At 35.2% G+C, this 17,539-nt stretch overlaps 1 protein-coding gene across 1 annotated transcript; it reads right to left on the minus strand.

Annotated features, from left to right (window-relative positions):
- Positions 1-13,342: 13,342 nt before the first annotated feature.
- LOC142343914 (3-oxoacyl-[acyl-carrier-protein] reductase FabG-like) lies at positions 13,343-16,760 on the minus strand. The gene is made up of 2 exons (XM_075395304.1): positions 16,495-16,760; positions 13,343-14,152 (listed from the first exon to the last, which is right to left on the minus strand). The coding sequence occupies exons 1-2, from the start codon at positions 16,712-16,714 to the stop codon at positions 13,566-13,568; spliced, it is 807 nt and encodes a 268-aa protein (XP_075251419.1). The 5' UTR covers positions 16,715-16,760; the 3' UTR covers positions 13,343-13,565.
- Between the last annotated feature and the right edge of the window lie 779 nt (positions 16,761-17,539).

Genomic DNA, 17,539 nt, shown 5'->3' on the forward strand with positions numbered 1-17,539 from the left:
ATATTTTCAAGAATGAGTTTTCTGATCTCACTCAACATTGAAAATTTTCAGAAATCTTAGAGCTCAGGTTAGAAGCCTCGCAATATAAAAATCTCAGGTGTCAAGTAAACGCTTACTGGTAGGGACTGAATGCGTAAGTCAGGGAAATAGTGCCTAACCCCCTTTGAAACAAAAATTGTAAAATAATACATTGAGCTTCCTCAATATTGACAATTTTCAAACTTATATGCGCTCAGGTGTGACCCCTCAAAACTTTGAAGTTAGGTAAAGTCTTACTGGTAGGGAAGGAATTCGCAAGTATGTTTTAATCATGAACTATCATGGGTTTGACTGAATAAGGAAAGAACATTTTAACTGTTAAAATCATTGTTCTTCAAATTTTGTAATCAATATTTTCAATTGCTTTGAAACTCCCAAGTCAGGGCAAAAGCGACTGTTTTTTAGAAATCATAATTACAAGAATGAGTTTATTGATCTCACTCAACATTGAAATTATTTAGTGCTCAGTTCTAGAGACCTCGCAATACAAAAGTCTCAAGTGTCAAGTAAATGCTTACTGGTAGGGATTGAATGCGTAAGTCAGGGCAATAGTGCCTGTTCCCTTTTCAAACAAAAAATGTATAAAAATACAATGAGCTTCCTCAATATTGACAATTTTCAAATTTATATGCGCTCAGGTGTGACCCCTTAAAACTTTGAAGTCAAGTAAAGTCTTACTGGAAGGGAAGGAATTCGCAAGTATGTTTTATTCATGAACTATCAGGAGTACGATTGATGAAGGAAAGAACATTTTAACTGTTAAAATCATTGTTCTTCAAATTTTGTAATTAATATTTTCAATTGCTTTGAAACTCCGAAGTCAGGGCAAAAGCGATAGTTATTTAGAAAGCATACTTTCAAGAATGAGTTTTTTGATCTCACTCAACATTGAAATTTTTCAAAAATCTTAGAGCTCAGGTTAGAAGCCTCGCAATATAAAAGTCTCAGGTGTCAAGTAAACGCTTACTGGTAGGGACTGAATGCGTAAGTCAGGGCAATAGTGCCTAACCCCCTTTGAAACAAAAAATGTAAAATAATACATTGAGCTTCCTCAATATTGACAATTTTCAAACTTATATGCGCTCAGGTGTGACCCCTCAAAACTTTGAAGTTAGGTAAAGTCTTACTGGTAGGGAAGGAATTCGCAAGTATGTTTTAATCATGAACTATCATGGGTTTGATTGAATAAGGAAAGAACATTTTAACTGTTAAAATCATTGTCCTTCAAATTTTGCAATCAATAATTTCAATTGCTTTGAAACTCCCAAGTCAGGGCAAAAGCGACTGTTTTTTAGAAATCATAATTACAAGAACGAGTTTATTGATCTCACTCAACATTGAAATTATTTAGTGCTCAATTCTAGAGACCTCGCAATACAAAAGTCTCAAGTGTCAAGTAAATGCTTACTGGTAGGGATTGAATGCGTAAGTCAGGGCAATAGTGCCTGTTCCCTTTTCAAACAAAAAATGTATAAAAATGCAATGAGCTTCCTCAATATTGACAGTTTTCAAATTTATATGGGCTCAAGTGTGACCCCTTAAAACTTTGAAGTCAAGTAAAGTCTTACTGGTAGGGAAGGAATTCGCAAGTATGTTTTATTCATGAACTATCATGAGTACGATTGATGAAGGAAAGAACATTTTAACTGTTAAAATCATTGTTCTTCAAATTTTGTAATTAATATTTTCAATTGCTTTGAAACTCCGAAGTCAGGGCAAAAGCGATAGTTATTTAGAAAGCATATTTTCAAGAATGAGTTTTTTGATCTCACTCAACATTGAAAATTTTCAAAAATCTTAGAGCTCAGGTTAGAAGCCTTGCAATATAAAAGTCTCAGGTGTCAAGTAAACGCTTACTGGTAGGGACTGAATGCGTAAGTCAGGGCAATAGTGCCTGTCCCCCTTTGAAACAAAAAATGTAAAATAGTCCATTGAGCTTCCTCAATATTGACAATTTTCAAACTTATATGCGCTCAGGTGTGACCCCTCAAAACTTTGAAGTTAGGTAAAGTCTTACTGGTAGGGAAGGAATTCACAAGTATGTTTTAATCATGAACTATCATGGGTATGATTGAATAAGGAAAGAAAATTTTAACTGTTAAACTCATTGTTCTTCAAATTTTGTAATCAATATTTTCAATTGCTTTGAAACTCCGAGGTCAGGGCAATAGCGACTGTTATTTAGAAAGCATAAATGCAAGAATGAGTTTTTTGATCTCACTCAACATTGAAAAATTTCAAAAATTTTAGTGCCTAGTTTAGAGGCCTCGCAATATAATAGTCTCAAGTGTCAAGTAAATGCTTACTGCTAGGGACTGAATGCGTAAGTCAGGGCAATAGTGCCTGTCCCCCTTTGAAACAAAAAATGTAAAATAATACATTGAGCTTCCTCAATATTGACAATTTTCAAACTTATATGCGCTCAGGTGTGACCCCTCAAAACTTTGAAGTTAGGTAAAGTCTTACTGGTAGGGAAGGAATTCGCAAGTATGTTTTAATCATGAACTATCATGGGTTTGATTGAATAAGGAAAGAACATTTTAACTGTTAAAATCATTGTTCTTCAAATTTTGCAATCAATAATTTCAATTGCTTTGAAACTCCCAAGTCAGGGCAAAAGCGACTGTTTTTTAGAAATCATAATTACAAGAACGAGTTTATTGATCTCACTCAACATTGAAATTATTTAGTGCTCAGTTCTAGAGACCTCGCAATACAAAAGTCTCAAGTGTCAAGTAAATGCTTACTGGTAGGGATTGAATGCGTAAGTCAGGGCAATAGTGCCTGTTCCCTTTTCAAACAAAAAATGTATAAAAATGCAATGAGCTTCCTCAATATTGACAGTTTTCAAATTTATATGGGCTCAGGTGTGACCCCTTAAAACTTTGAAGTCAAGTAAAGTCTTACTGGTAGGGAAGGAATTCGCAAGTATGTTTTATTCATGAACTATCATGAGTACGATTGATGAAGGAAAGAACATTTTAACTGTTAAAATCATTGTTCTTCAAATTTTGTAATTAATATTTTCAATTGCTTTGAAACTCCGAAGTCAGGGCAAAAGCGATAGTTATTTAGAAAGCATATTTTCAAGAATGAGTTTTTTGATCTCACTCAACATTGAAAATTTTCAAAAATCTTAGAGCTCAGGTTAGAAGCCTCGCAATATAAAAGTCTCAGGTGTCAAGTAAACGCTTACTGGTAGGGACTGAATGCGTAAGTCAGGGCAATAGTGCCTGTCACCCTTTGCAACAAAAAATGTAAAATAATACATTGAGCTTCCTCAATATTGACAATTTTCAAACTTATATGCGCTCAGGTGTGACCCCTCAAAACTTTGAAGTTAGGTAAAGTCTTACTGGTAGGGAAGGAATTCGCAAGTATGTTTTAATCATGAACTATCATGGGTATGATTGAATAAGGAAAGAACATTTTAACTGTTAAAGTCATTGTTCTTCAAATTTTGTAATCAATATTTTCAATTGCTTTGAAACTCCGAGGTCAGGGCAATAGCGACTGTTATTTAGAAAGCATAAATGCAAGAATGAGTTTTTTGAGCTCACTCAACATTGAAAAATTTCAAAAATTTTAGTGCTTAGTTTAGAGGCCCCGCAATATAATAGTCTCAAGTGTCAAGTAAATGCTTACTGCTAGGGATTGAATGCGTAAGTCAGGGCAATAGTGCCTGTCCCCTAATGAAACAAAAAATGTAAAATAATACAATGAGCTTCCTCAATATTGACAATTTTCAATCTTTTATGCGCTCATCATGTTTGACCCCTCAAAATATTAAAGTCTCAAGTGTCAAGTAAAATTTACTGGTAGGGATGGAATTAGCGAGTATGTTTTAATCATGAAATATCATGGGTACGATTGATGAAGGAAGGAACACTTTAACTGTTAATATCATTGTTCTTCAAATTTAGTAATATATATTTTCAATTGCTTTGAAACTCCCAAGTCAGGGCAATAGCGACTGTTATTTAGAAGGCAAGAATGAAAGCAAGAATAATTGCAAGAATGAGTTCATTGATCTCACTCAAAATTGAAAATTTTCTAAATTTTTTAGTTCTCAGGTTAGAGGCCTCGCAATATAATAATCTCAAGTGTCAAGAAAATACTTACTGGTAGGGATTGAATGCATAAGTCAGGGCAATAGCGCCTGTCCCCTTTTGAAACAAAAAATGTAAAATAATACAATGAGCTTCCTCAATTTTGACTATTTTCAAACTTTTATGCGCTCAGGTGTGACCCCTCAAAACTTTGAAGTCAAGAAAAGATTTAATGGTGGGGAAGGAATTCGCAAGTACGTTTTAATCAGGAACTATCATGGTTATGAATGATGAAGAAAAGACAACATTTTAACTGTTAATATTATTATTCTGCAAATTTTGTAATCAATATATTCAATTGCTTTGAAACTCTGAGGTCAGTTCAATAGAGACTGTTATTTAGAAAGCATAATTGCAAGAATGAGTTTATTGATCTCACTCAACATTGAAAATTTTCAAAATTTTTTAGTGTTCAGCTTAGAGATCTCGCAATACAATAGTCACAAGTGTCAAGCAAATGCTTACAGGTAGGGATTGAATGCGTAAGTCAGGGCAATAGTGCCTGTCCCCTAATGAAACAAAAAAAGTAAAATAAAACAATGAGCTTCCTCAATATTGACAATTTTCAAACTTTTATGCGCTCAGGTGTGACCCCTCAAAATATTAAAGTCTCAAGTTTCAAGTAAAAGTTTACTGGTAGAGATGGAATTAGCGAGTATTGTATGTTTTAATCATGAACTATCATGGGTGTGATTAATGAAGGAAAGACAACATTTTAACTGTTAATATCATTGTTCTTCAAAATTTGTAATCAATTTTTTCAATTGCTTTGAAACTCCGATTTTCTAGGCGCTCAGGTTTCAGCTTTCGAAATGCAGAGTTCTTTGCGGTTTTGAGCATAGGTCTCAAATCAATTGCCTCTGAGGGAACCAAAATTGAACAAATAAATTTCCACTCTGAGAGTATTATTATTCTTCGCTGATCATCTTTTCAATTTCCTCGAAACTGCTAAGTCAAAGCGAGCAGTTAATTATTCGGTTTATTTTTTTTAAGCAATGAGCTTCTTCCTTGCGCTTCTTGACTCGACAATTTTCAGTGTCGAATTGAAGTTTTGCCTTCCATGCTGAAAGAGCTAAAAACACAGAACATCTCAAACATGTTGAAGTAGAGAAAACAGTTAAATACCCAATATCCCAGAATCAATTTTGTTAAATGTAAACTTGAATTTGAAAATATAAAAATGAGGGCCAGTTTATGCCAAAAAAAGATTAATGAACTGTTCTCGCACTTAATTAAAAAAACGGCTTCTCATCCGTTCGTTATCAAGTAACGTTCGTTTGCAATTACACCTTTTTGAGAACAAAAACTAAGATCTGCGATACTGAACTCTCAAAGATCACTCATTAAACATAAAAGAAACGCCTAACAGCGCACAAAAAATACATTCTAAACATATAGACTTATCAATATGCATTATCAACGTGCATTTACATCAGCTATTTCACCCTTTTCTACCTCACGCTCATCCTTCTTGACTTCTTCCTGGCATTCTTGTTGAACGTCAGTCTCCCCATCCTTGACAATTTTTGCATTTTCCTCCTGAGAAGCACTCAGTTGTGCAAGAAGTTCCTCCATCTGTACGTCAGTCTATACAAATTTCGCGGACCTCTTACAATAATTTTTAGCTCCCGGGGTGCGTTCAACAAGACCCAACTACACTTGTGGCTGCCTTGACTTTAAATCAATAGGACCAACAGCCAATTTCGTTTCATTATTTGAGTCCCCGACATCCACCGTCCTAGCAATCCTCTTCAAATGTATGTTTTCATCAGCTTTGGCCATGTCCAGCGTTGCTAACTTTCCCGTGCTGCTATTGATCCCAGTAGCTGCGGTTTTCTTTGCCATATCCTCGACGCTAACGAACTTTTTCTGTTTCTGCTTTTCTCCTTTTGGTTGCACAGAAACCGACTGCGATGTTTTTACCACAATCTTGCGGTCCAGTTTTCCTTTGCAATCCCTCGGCCTTTTGTCTGTCAAATGCGCTAAATCGTTTTTGGCTCCCGTTAAGAAGTCGAGAAATCTGAGGTTTAAATGGTCCGCATTCAATCCGATAAAGTAAAGTGCTGACGTATTGAATTTCGTCACAGTCTTCTTAACCGCGAGGAAGGACTCGTTAACCTTTTTCTTCAACTGCTTCAACTCTGATAGGGCCGGCTCTGGCGAGTGCAAAGCGCGCCTCACTTGCACTATTCCCAACTCTATCTCCTTTTCGGCGTCTTCAAAGGTTTTTGGAAAATGACTCTGAATCTTGGCCGCAGCCATCGCTGAATTAAGCATATCGGCAAACACAAAAGCAGCCGTAATCTAACGCAAGTTTGGAACAGAAAGGTAGAGAGCACGCGTTAGACGAAGCATAAGTACCTGCCGACAATTCAACACCCGTTTGTTATTGGGACATTGATGCGGACTTTTGATGAAACGCAAAATAACCGGTATGGAATGAAAACAGATCCAAGCTGTGGATAACAAAATGGCGGTCAAACAATTGGTAAAGGTCATGAACTTTCAGCAGAGTATGTTTCAAGCAAGCCGAGTCTGTTAACGGTAACTCCACACACACACTCACACCCCCTCACACAACAGTTCTAAACGACAATCAAGTAAATCTAAAATGAGTGTTTCCAAAGTATGTGGCAGTCCACATACACACAAACGCACACATACACAACAGTTCTGTACAGCCATCAAATTAACACAAAAGAGCGTTTCCAAAATGTCTAACACAAGGAAACAGAAACAATTAAGCTCCAGCAACACAGTGGTTACTGCCTATGGCCTCCACGCATTGGGTATAGGTTCAATTCCATCTACAGTCAAAATTTTTTGCACTCCCGTCTGATTTCCAATTCCCATTCAAGACGCCCTTCAGTGCCGTCTAAAACATATGTTAAAACCTGGGGGACATGTTACTTAATTCTCACCTTAAGCTCGGCACAGCAAGGGATTAAGCCTAGCGGTTTGCGAACGTTTTTATACCCCGATCGAACTCAACAGACCCCGGTTCGAATCGACCTCGCAGCGCTCAAAATGCATGCAAAACACGCTAGGCTGCATTTTTAAGGGACGCTAAAACATGTGAAGATTTGGAGCTTAAACATGGTGACATAGCATTCGATTTAGAAATAATATATAGATTATTTTATTTGAAGACTCTGAAGACAATTAAAAACTTTTCTTTGTTGGCAAAATATATTCCATTTTAACCTAAAGAATCTCATCTGAACGTGATCGTCTTAAGTAAACAACCCTAACACCCAAAACTAACTGTTCAGTTGCGTATTTGGCCATCTATCTGACAATTCAATGGTTTTTTAAAGTAAAAGCGTCCCCTTCTTTTGAGTGGGTAAATGAAATTGAGAAACATCTATTCTCTTAACCAAAAGAAATAAACGATATTCCTACTATCTAACTATTTTAATGTTGAATCCCTTAAAAGCATTCTTTTTGATTTCTTGAATACAAGTTTTTAAAAGAATCGAGATAAGCAGAGAGTGATCTACGAATTTTCTGATGACGGATTTGTGACAACAGATTTCATCAGCCATTAAACCTCAAATTCTGACATTTATCCGTTCAAATTTCATTATTTATTAGGTAATTTTTCACCAAAAAATAATTCGATCTAATTTAAAAGCTGTTTCCATTAAAATAAATGGAATCTTGAGTTTCAAAATCTTGTACGGTGCTTCTGCAGACAAAATTTTAAGTGCAAGGTGAGGAATGTGTAAAAATAACTTCGTATCCTTAATTGTGGAATAAAGTGGGGGCATTATGGTTTATGATTTACTAGTAGTATTAATTTCGAAATTAGTAATAAATCGCTATTTTTCACACTCCTGATGTCACTATTTAGTTCATGGCCTACCTATAGATACAGTTTTTCAACAACCCACCAATTTTCTTCTAGCTTCAAATCATGTTTTGCTTTCTTTAGTCGCTTGAATTATATTTTTCCTATTCTTCATAAACCTTATTTTCAAAAAGATGTAAGAAAAAACTGGATAATATCCGCCAAACCAATTCAAGGTCTAAAAATTCGAATAAAAGGTCTTTATTGGCCCCATAAAACTGAGAAATTAAAACAAATGACAAAATTTTTTTGAAGAACTTGCGATTGCAAATTCTAAAATCCAAAAATTGAGTTTGTGTTACCAAAACATATAGCAAATTAGACATAAAAAATGTTATGAGTTATGAAAAGAAGTTTAGGGTAATTAAAAAGAATTATTTCAATACCTTCCTAACAAAAAAGTCAACAAATAAAAAACGAGAAAAATTGAACAAATTTGAGCGCAAAAATTACGAAAAATAAACTTTCACCTTGAATTTTGGCCTGCTGAGCAGATTCAACACTCGAAGCACTTGAAAGACTACGAAGGTAAGCTTGAAGTCATAGAAAAATAGGTGAACATTTTTTACAAAAAAGACAGCCGGACAAGTCGAAAATCGAAAAGATCAAAAAGACGTCGAAATTCGGAGTTAACTTGCCGCATGTGAACAAAAAATGACGCCAAAAAACGCGCGCTTGTTGTTCCACTTCATGTACCGCCATGACGGAAATCGTTAATTCCTATTGATCTCAAAATCATGCAAACGTGTGAACAGATCTTTAGCTAGAAGAATTGCGTAAAGAGCTCGAAGGAGTAAATTGGCCACTCTAGCTGACATCATGAAAATCCTAATTCGAAACGTTAAACATTTTGAAATAATAACCTGAAAACGAACAACGAAAAAGTATCTGACCAGAATAACTGATTATGCATCTCAAATTTTTTTCATAAATTGCTATTCAATGGCAACTATTGGAAAAAAACCATGTGACAAGTTTAGTTTTCATTCATTAAACCCATACAAAAAGACAGAAAACCCAACAAAAATATTTCATTTTGAACAAACGAGGTAAGAGAAAGGGAATGAAGCACAGAGCCAAATAAATTTAACAGCAAAATTTTACCAAATTTTGACCGGAATTGCTAATATGCTACAACCAACCACTATTTTGAAAAAAAAAATGTTATTACATCTTCTGGTCAAGCATTCACCAACCCAAAATCATGCAGCTTTATGATACAACAAAAAAAGCAACGAAAAAACAGGAAAAAAGGAAACTTGTTTTATTCATTTCATTTAAAATTGAATTAAAAAATTGAATGCGAAAAAGTTGCAAAAAGGGCAGGGTCAAAAACAATTAGCAAAAAGAAAGAAAAGACGAAAATAGATTAATAGTTGCTTACAATTAATCAATTGTCTTTATCAAAAACAATTCAAAAATTCGATTCAATCAAGAGGCAGCCAAAACAACTTTAGCAACTAATTTTAACTACAGATCACCCCAGATGCTCTAAAAATTTGAACAATACAAAAAGCGTTTGAAAACATTTAAGACAACAATAAATACCGGTAAAAATCTAAAGAAGTTCTTGGGCAAATAAATTATTGGAATGCTCGCAAAACCTTACGCTAGACATAACAAGCTACAAAACTTGCTTATATTAGAAAAAAATACGAAAAACTGCAAAAAATTAAGAAAATATGGTGTAAAATTGATTTGTTTTTTCCCACCAAAAAAACGTTGAACACTAAAAAGCTGCAGTAACTCGGTATCCTAAAGTCCTAAAGTAAAAGGCAAATTTTCAAATCTGACTGGACGCAGCGAAACCAAACAGAAGGCAAAAAAATCGCATAAAATGTTCTAAAACCGTCCAAAACAGATGAAAAACCTCTAATTTACCATAAAGCTCGTATTTTTTTACATAAATCGTCAAACCATTTTCAAACCCAGTTTAAAATCAATACAGTTTCAAAATTGAACCTTGTAAACAAAAAATGCAAAAAGAAACTTCTAAAACCCGCACGTGAAAAAAAAATCGATTGTTTACAGAAAATTTTCCAAGCTTCAATTTCGCGCTCTCGACAAGAGTTGTGTAAACAACAAAACACAACTTTTGCTCAGCTCTCAAATTTTGTTCAGCAACCAAACCACTGCAATTTTTGTCACAGGTTTCGTTTCCTGCTTCACAAAATTCAACAATAATATTGATTAAAAAGATTTCTCGAATACTACTAGTCTTAACGACAGCTCCCCGGTGCAATTCAAACTCTTTGTGAGCAGATCTTTAGCTAGAATTGCGTAAACAGCTTGAAGGAGAAAATTGGCCACTCTAGCTGACATCATGAAAATCCTAATTCGAAACGTTAAACATTTTGAAATAATAACATGAAAATGAACAACGAAAACGTATCTGACCAGAATAACTAATAATGTATCTGAAATTTTTTTTCATAAATTGCTATTCAATGGCAACTATTGGAAAAAAACCATGTGACAAGTTTAGTTTTCATTCATTAAACCCATACAAAAAGACAGAAAACCCAACAAAAATATTTCATTTTGAACAAACGAGGTAAGAGAAAGGGAATGAAGCACAGAGCCAAATAAATTTAACAGCAAAATTTTACTAAATTTTGACCGGAATTGCTAATATGCTACAACCAACCACTATTTTGAAAAAAAAAATGTTATTACATCTTCTGGTCAAGCATTCACCAACCCAAAATCATGCAGCTTTATGATACAACAAAAAAAGCAACGAAAAACAGGAAAAAAGGAAACTTGTTTTATTCATTTCATTTAAAATTGAATTAAAAAATTGATTGCGAAAAAGTTGCAAAAAGGGCAGGGTCAAAAACAATTAGCAAAAAGAAAGAAAAGACGAAAATAGATTAATAGTTGCTTACAATTAATCAATTGTCTTTATCAAAAACAATTCAAAAATTCGATTCAATCAAGAGGCAGCCAAAACAACTTTAGCAAACTAATTTTAACTACAGATCACCCCAGATGCTCGAAAAATTTGAAGAATACAAAAAGCGTTTGAAAATATTTAAGACAACAATAAATGCCGAAAGATATCTAAAGATTTTCTTGGGCAAATGAAGTAGTGGAATGCTCGCAAAACCTTACGCTAGACATAACAAGCTACAAAACTTGCTTAATATTAGAAGTAAATACGAAAAACTGCAAAAAATTAAGAAAATATGGTGTAAAATTGATTTGTTTTTTCCCACCAAAAAACGTTTAACACTAAAAAGCTGCAGTAACTCGGTATCCTAAAGTCCTAAAGTGAAAGGCGTATTTTCAAAACTGACTGGACGCAGCGAAACAAAACAGAAGGCAAAAAAATCGCATAAAATCTTCTACAACCGCCCAAAACAGATGAAAAACCTCTAATTTACCATAAAGCTCTTATTTTTTACCATAAATCGTCAAACCATTTTCAAACCCAGTTTAAAATCAATACAGTGTCAAAATCGAACCTTGTAACCAAAAAATGCAAAAAGAAACTTCTAAAACCCGCACGTGAAAAAAAATCGATTGTTTACAGAAAATTTTCCAAGCCTCAATTTCGCGCTCTCGACAAGAGTTGTGTAAACAACAAAACACAATTTTTGCTCAGCTCTCAAATTTTGTTCAGCAACCAAACCACTGCAATTTTTGTCACAGGTTTCGTTTCCTGCTTCACAATTTTCAACAATAATATTGATTAAAAAGATTTCTCGAATACTACTAGTCGTAACGACAGCTCCCCGGTGCAATTCAGACTCTTTGAATTGTAGAAAGACAGCGAACCAATGAACTCCAAACACTTTGCGCTGTAAAAAAGACAAAAATCAATGAAATTCAAATTCTTTGAATTGTAGAAAGAACGACGAACACAGCAATAAACTCCGCTCAGCTTGCAGCTGCGCAGCTATGAACAACTTTATTGAGAGAACAACTTTTGAGTCTGCACACAATCTTTAACATGGCAAGTGTTGTTTTGGCATCAGTCGTGGGCCACCTTAAAGTGGCTTTTAACCAAAAATTCCTAACCAATGGACTGGCTTTGCAGGTCTGCCGCAATTCTCCCAAGTGCACGTATCCGAACTTGTTTTGAACAACCTTAAATTAATTACTTACACCTAAGCCCAAACTACATAATACAGATACATCTTTCGGATAAAAGTTGCAATAAAAAACATTATCGGCAAATTGGCGGAAAATGGCCACCGTTGACCTGCTCGACGAAGATTGGGATTGAAGCAAACAGAAAAAATAACAGATAAATTGACAGAAAATTTTTCTAAGTGACAAGGTTCTTTATTGTGTGATAATTCTACAAATTCGAGCAGATTCTAAACCTACACTTAATTCAGCTTCTAAACTGAAAACTAAGCATAATACTTATGCCAGCTAGCAATCACTTTAATGATTTTTGATAATCTAATGCACTATGACTTAATGACCGGTCGTTATATGTTTATCCGTTTCTTTTAATTTTGCTCTTTTAGTTTTGGCCGTATTCACAACATTACGTAATTCAAAGCGCGAAAGAATTTAATCCATTTAACTGAAACAATGAGTGAGGAAATTCAGAAGTCAAGCGTGAAAATCGTGACTTTATCTTAATCGAAAAACGATCAAAAGGTAAAGCGAATTTAAAAAAGGAGAGCACTTAAATTACAGCCGTTGAGAGGCTGACGGCGGCTATTAATTATATAAATAAGTAGCGAAGGTATTACTAGGGCTAATAAAAGAATTCCAGATCGCAGCCAAGCCGAAAGGAACGGTGTCACGTAAGTTGTGTCAACGGTAGCAGAGTTTACCAGGCAGAAAACGTAACCAACTAACGTCGGAAGAATTTCTCTCGAATGATTAGTAGGAGCTGGAATCTTTTGCAGCCTGCTTCAGTCGTCGGGAGTAACTAAATGCACCTAAGGGCCCTTAAAATGACTTCAATAGAGATTATATTCCACTATAACCGCTAATAAAAATTAAAGTGGAAAAAATGGCTCCTATTTCTGCGCATTTTTCATTTAACTTTTTGTAGTGAACTGCAGCAAATTCAATTCAGCTGCTGACTCCTGTGAAAATTAGATAAACTTAGCTCACGCAAAACGAAAAAGTCAGGAGCGCAAATCTCACTCAAAGAGATAAAACGGTCAAGCCAAAATTTTGCATAAAAATGACCAACACGTTTAAAATAATTACTTCAAACTGCGTTCGAGGGCAATTAAAAACACTATAGTTGGCTGCAGACGAGCTTAAAAACTCGCCTATCGCACTGACATTGATAATATTAAACCTACCTCTTATATGACAGAATTGTAATCAATAAGCACTATTGTAGGTAATTCCTTTCCTTCTCGTTAATTTCCTATAATTTTCTCGTTGGAAGTAGGCATTATAGAACAATCTATTTTCGTTATTTTCCTTAAGCAAAATCTAGTTAACAATTAGCAAATTCAACAAAACACTTCCTTGATAATACAAAATTACAATTTTACAATTCAACTTTACAAATTACACGTATTTTAGTATTCTAACCAAGTTTACGGCTCCCAGTGTTTAAAATTTTCTCCAGCAGAAACTTTTCATTACCGGGGACAAAGAAGGTTTCTACCGCCGTCTATTGAAGTAATATTTCCTGTCATAAAACTGGCTTTGGAACTCGCCAAAAAGGCAATAACATCTGCCACTTCATCCACATCGCCCACCCGTCCAAGAGGGTGAAAATTTTGGTTTTTCTCCAGATAAACGGAATATTCTTCCTCACTCATTCCCCCTCTTTTCTGTAGCGGTGTTACGATAACACCCGGGTTCACAGAGTTCACTCTTACCCCTGAAGCAGCCAGTTCAAGAGCCAGACATTTTGTGAACATATCAAGAGCCGCTTTGGACATACAGTAGAACCCGACACCCGGAAAAGATCTCACACCAGATAGAGATGATACGTTAACAACGGTTCCTTTCGTCTTTTTCAGCTCCGGAATGCAAAGTTGGGTTAAAAAGACGACAGATCTAACATTGACATTCATTAGTTCGTCGTATTGATCTATAGAGGTCGTTTCTTGAAGACCTGTTTTCATTACACCCGCGTTATTGATAAGGATATTGATTCTGCCGAACGCTTCTATCGTTTTTGAGAAAATAGATTTACAAGTTTCTTCTTCGGTTATATCGCCTGAAAAAATTTTAAAAGTTTGCCGAGAGTTAAAAAAACTTACCATTATTTACACCAAAATGATTATATTACAAATGTAGCGACAAAATTTTGTTAAATCTTCAGCAAAGATCTACCACGAATTTAAAATAGAATTGATACATAGAGAAACAATTGCGATTAACAATAGCAGGCAGACTAACATTAGTGTCGGCTGAAAGAAGATCTTAGAACCATCTAAGAACAAAAGGCAACTTAACGAAAAAAATTCAATCTCATTTTCCATATTCGAGCTCTATTGATAAAGGGCTATTTGTCAAAACCCTGATATTTTTTTATCGAAATTGAGATAGCAATGGCAATAATGCGTAGATTGATTTTGAAGGAATCATTAGGAGTACTAAAAGAAGAAGTTTCGATTTGATGTCCAGTTTTTGTGAGATCAGATAATTATGATGGCTTCAGTTGCGATCTAAAATGTTAGTACCAATACAAATTAGCATCTGCTTTTCAAATATTTAAAACTGACCGGGTTCTATTAGCTGTCGTTAACACGATGATCTGAATAATATGTATCGCATCACGCGCAAAATTTAAAAACTGATTAACATAGGAGAAATTAAAACCAGCAAAGTTTTGTTATCGAAATCATAAAGCTCCTATACGAAGCAGTGATGTTGGGTAACTTCGGAACGGCGATAACATCCTCTGCTAAAGTTCTTAAGCGCAGCGAAACGAAGAGAAGCCCTATTGACGACATTATGGTGTTCAATTTTCCGTTTCCAAATTTATTTACTTTAACAGCTAGGAGGGCCAAATTTTGTGGTCAAGTCATAGGGTCGAGCATAGAAAACGAAAAAAAAACACCTCTGAGACAACAATTTCTCCTGATTTTTGCAAATTCTGGCCAAATCGCTTCCAACACGCTTTTTTTTGAAAAATATCAAACCCAACGGTTATGGGACCAAAATTTTTTTCTCTCAATTAAAAGATTTTTTAAAACCATTTTTGAGCAAAAATAAATAATCGATAGGGCAACCGTACCCGTCTAGTAAAACTAGAAACTTCTGCAAGCTAACTCCTGATAATTTAACTCAATTTTTGGATAGAGGCAGCCAGTTAAACACAATAGCAATATTTCAAATCATTAGGCGCCCCCAAATTTTGAAGGTTTTTACTTTCTTAAAAATTTCAATAACGGTAGCAAAAACACCACTTTTCCTGCATTATAGCAATTTTTCGCAAACCATTTACTGGCCAGTTTATTCTACAAATATCTCGAAATCCACAGGTCGGTGGACCAAAGTAATTTTCTCGCTAGTATTTCTCTCAAAAGTACTATTATCAAAAAGTTGGGGTTCACCGTATTTGTATAGTTGATAAAAAAAACAAATCGTTTCAAATTTTTACCCCAATATTTGATATTATCCCCAATGACCACACCAATTGCCTGTTTAAGTCCGTCACAGCTCACCAAAGCAATTTATAACCAGATAATCTCTTTAATTTTTTTCTCATTTCAAAAATCCTTTTCTGCTCACTGTTCACCAATTGATTATCAATGGTCCCGCAGTATAAATTGCAATTTTAGAAATTTTGATCAAAATCATTCAGAACATAACCGACTAACGTCCGGCGAATTGCTCTCAAACGACTGGAGAGCGATGGGCTTCGGTAGTAGCCAGCTGGGGCTTAATTGAGGGGGGGGGGGGGGGGTGGTGACAGAGGGGGTCAAACTTTTAAGACTAAGAATCGCCCTTCACACCTTGAAATTGTCTTCTCAAATAGGTTCGGTGTATAGCAGACTCAGAGAATAGTAAGGCGTTAGGCTCTAAGAGAACTGCTCGGTCTCTTAATGCCCTCCAAGCGTTACCTGTTTATCCCATTTTTGAGGACGAAAAGTCAAATGGTTCAAGCGAAAATTGCATTAAAAAGAATATAGGACTAAAATAATTGCTACAAACTTCGTCTGAGAGCAATTAAAAACTAAATTGTAACAAAAACGTTGATAGCTTGGCGGTTATCAAGAAATTTAGTTTCCGGTGCTTTTTAGAGCTAAAATGACTCAAAATACAAAAACCGGGGACAATATTTTCATCGGCCCATTCTCGGTTTAGCCAGCTCCGTTTTTCAACTATCCCTGCGATTACAACAGCTGTATAACTTCCCAGCTGATTTGATTAACCAATGATGTCACAATGCGTATAGATATTCAGCTATTTTATCAGGCGCTAAATTATGTTATCAGTTCTGTAACTTGATATCGCAACAGAAATATGAAAGAGCCTTTTCGATTTGTTTACCTGCACAATCTCATTTCACAATGTTTTCTCTACATAATTTGCAGTTTGAGAGTGTCTTACCTGTTACAGTCACGACATCACTGTCTTTCATATCAACCCCTGCCTTAATACACCTTTGTTTAGTGCTCTCGAGTGCTTGTTTGTTCCTCCCAGTGATACACAATCTGCCCACCCCCATCTGGGCCAACTTTACAGCTGTCCCCTCTCCTATCCCACTACTGGCGCCTGTCACCACTGCCACCATCTCACGCGAGAAACAAGTAACTGCTTCGGAACACATTCTAACACAACTTAAAGATAATGACCCTCGAAACAATGCGGTAACATCGCTCTTTAAACTATGAATATCTGCCTCGTTAAGCATTCATGAGCAGCTTCAGTTAATCCCGTTTTTGAAGATGAAACTCAACTTAAATCACTCCGAGCAAAAGAATTTTCCTAAACGTTCTTGTTAAAAAAAATTATCAAGTAAAAATTTTGACTAAAGACACACGTTTACAATAATTGCTTCTTCATTCGAGAGCAATTATAAATCTTATCTACAAAAACTCTAAAAAACTGAGGAATCAAAGCGGAAGAACAGAAGCAAATTCAAATGTACTAAAAAGTCTTGACTTATTTACCCAACTGCAGTCTAAGCAAATGAATAGAACAGAAGGCGGAACTTCAGTTTTTTTCACAAACTGTGGAGATTTCGTATTTGAAATTAGAAATTTCTTGAACAAAAAGCACATTTGAAGCAATTGTGACGTCATGTGGTCGTAACAAAAATCTTGGCGAAATAAAAAAAACCAAGAGAAGGCCAATAATAGCCCCGTCTATCGCTTTGCGGCCATTAGAAATCGAAAAAAACCTTAAGTGGAAATCGAATTTCTGTTCATACACCGTTTTATAACTCGACTTTAAAATTGAGCGGAAGAATATATACGCCGCAAATCCACTTGCTTTATTGTTTCACTTCCTGCTCAGACGTGACTAAAATGTTTTCTCCAATTTGTCTTCAACAATCACGATAATCTTTTAAGAAAGCAGCGCCCCAATACAATTCAAATTCTTTGAATTGCAAAAATCACGAAAAGGCAAAGAACAGCTCCACTCAGCAATC

The sequence above is a fragment of the Convolutriloba macropyga genome, chromosome 8 (genome assembly GCF_964194025.1).
Source record: "Convolutriloba macropyga chromosome 8, txConMacr16.3, whole genome shotgun sequence".
NCBI lineage: Eukaryota > Metazoa > Xenacoelomorpha > Acoela > Convolutidae > Convolutriloba > Convolutriloba macropyga.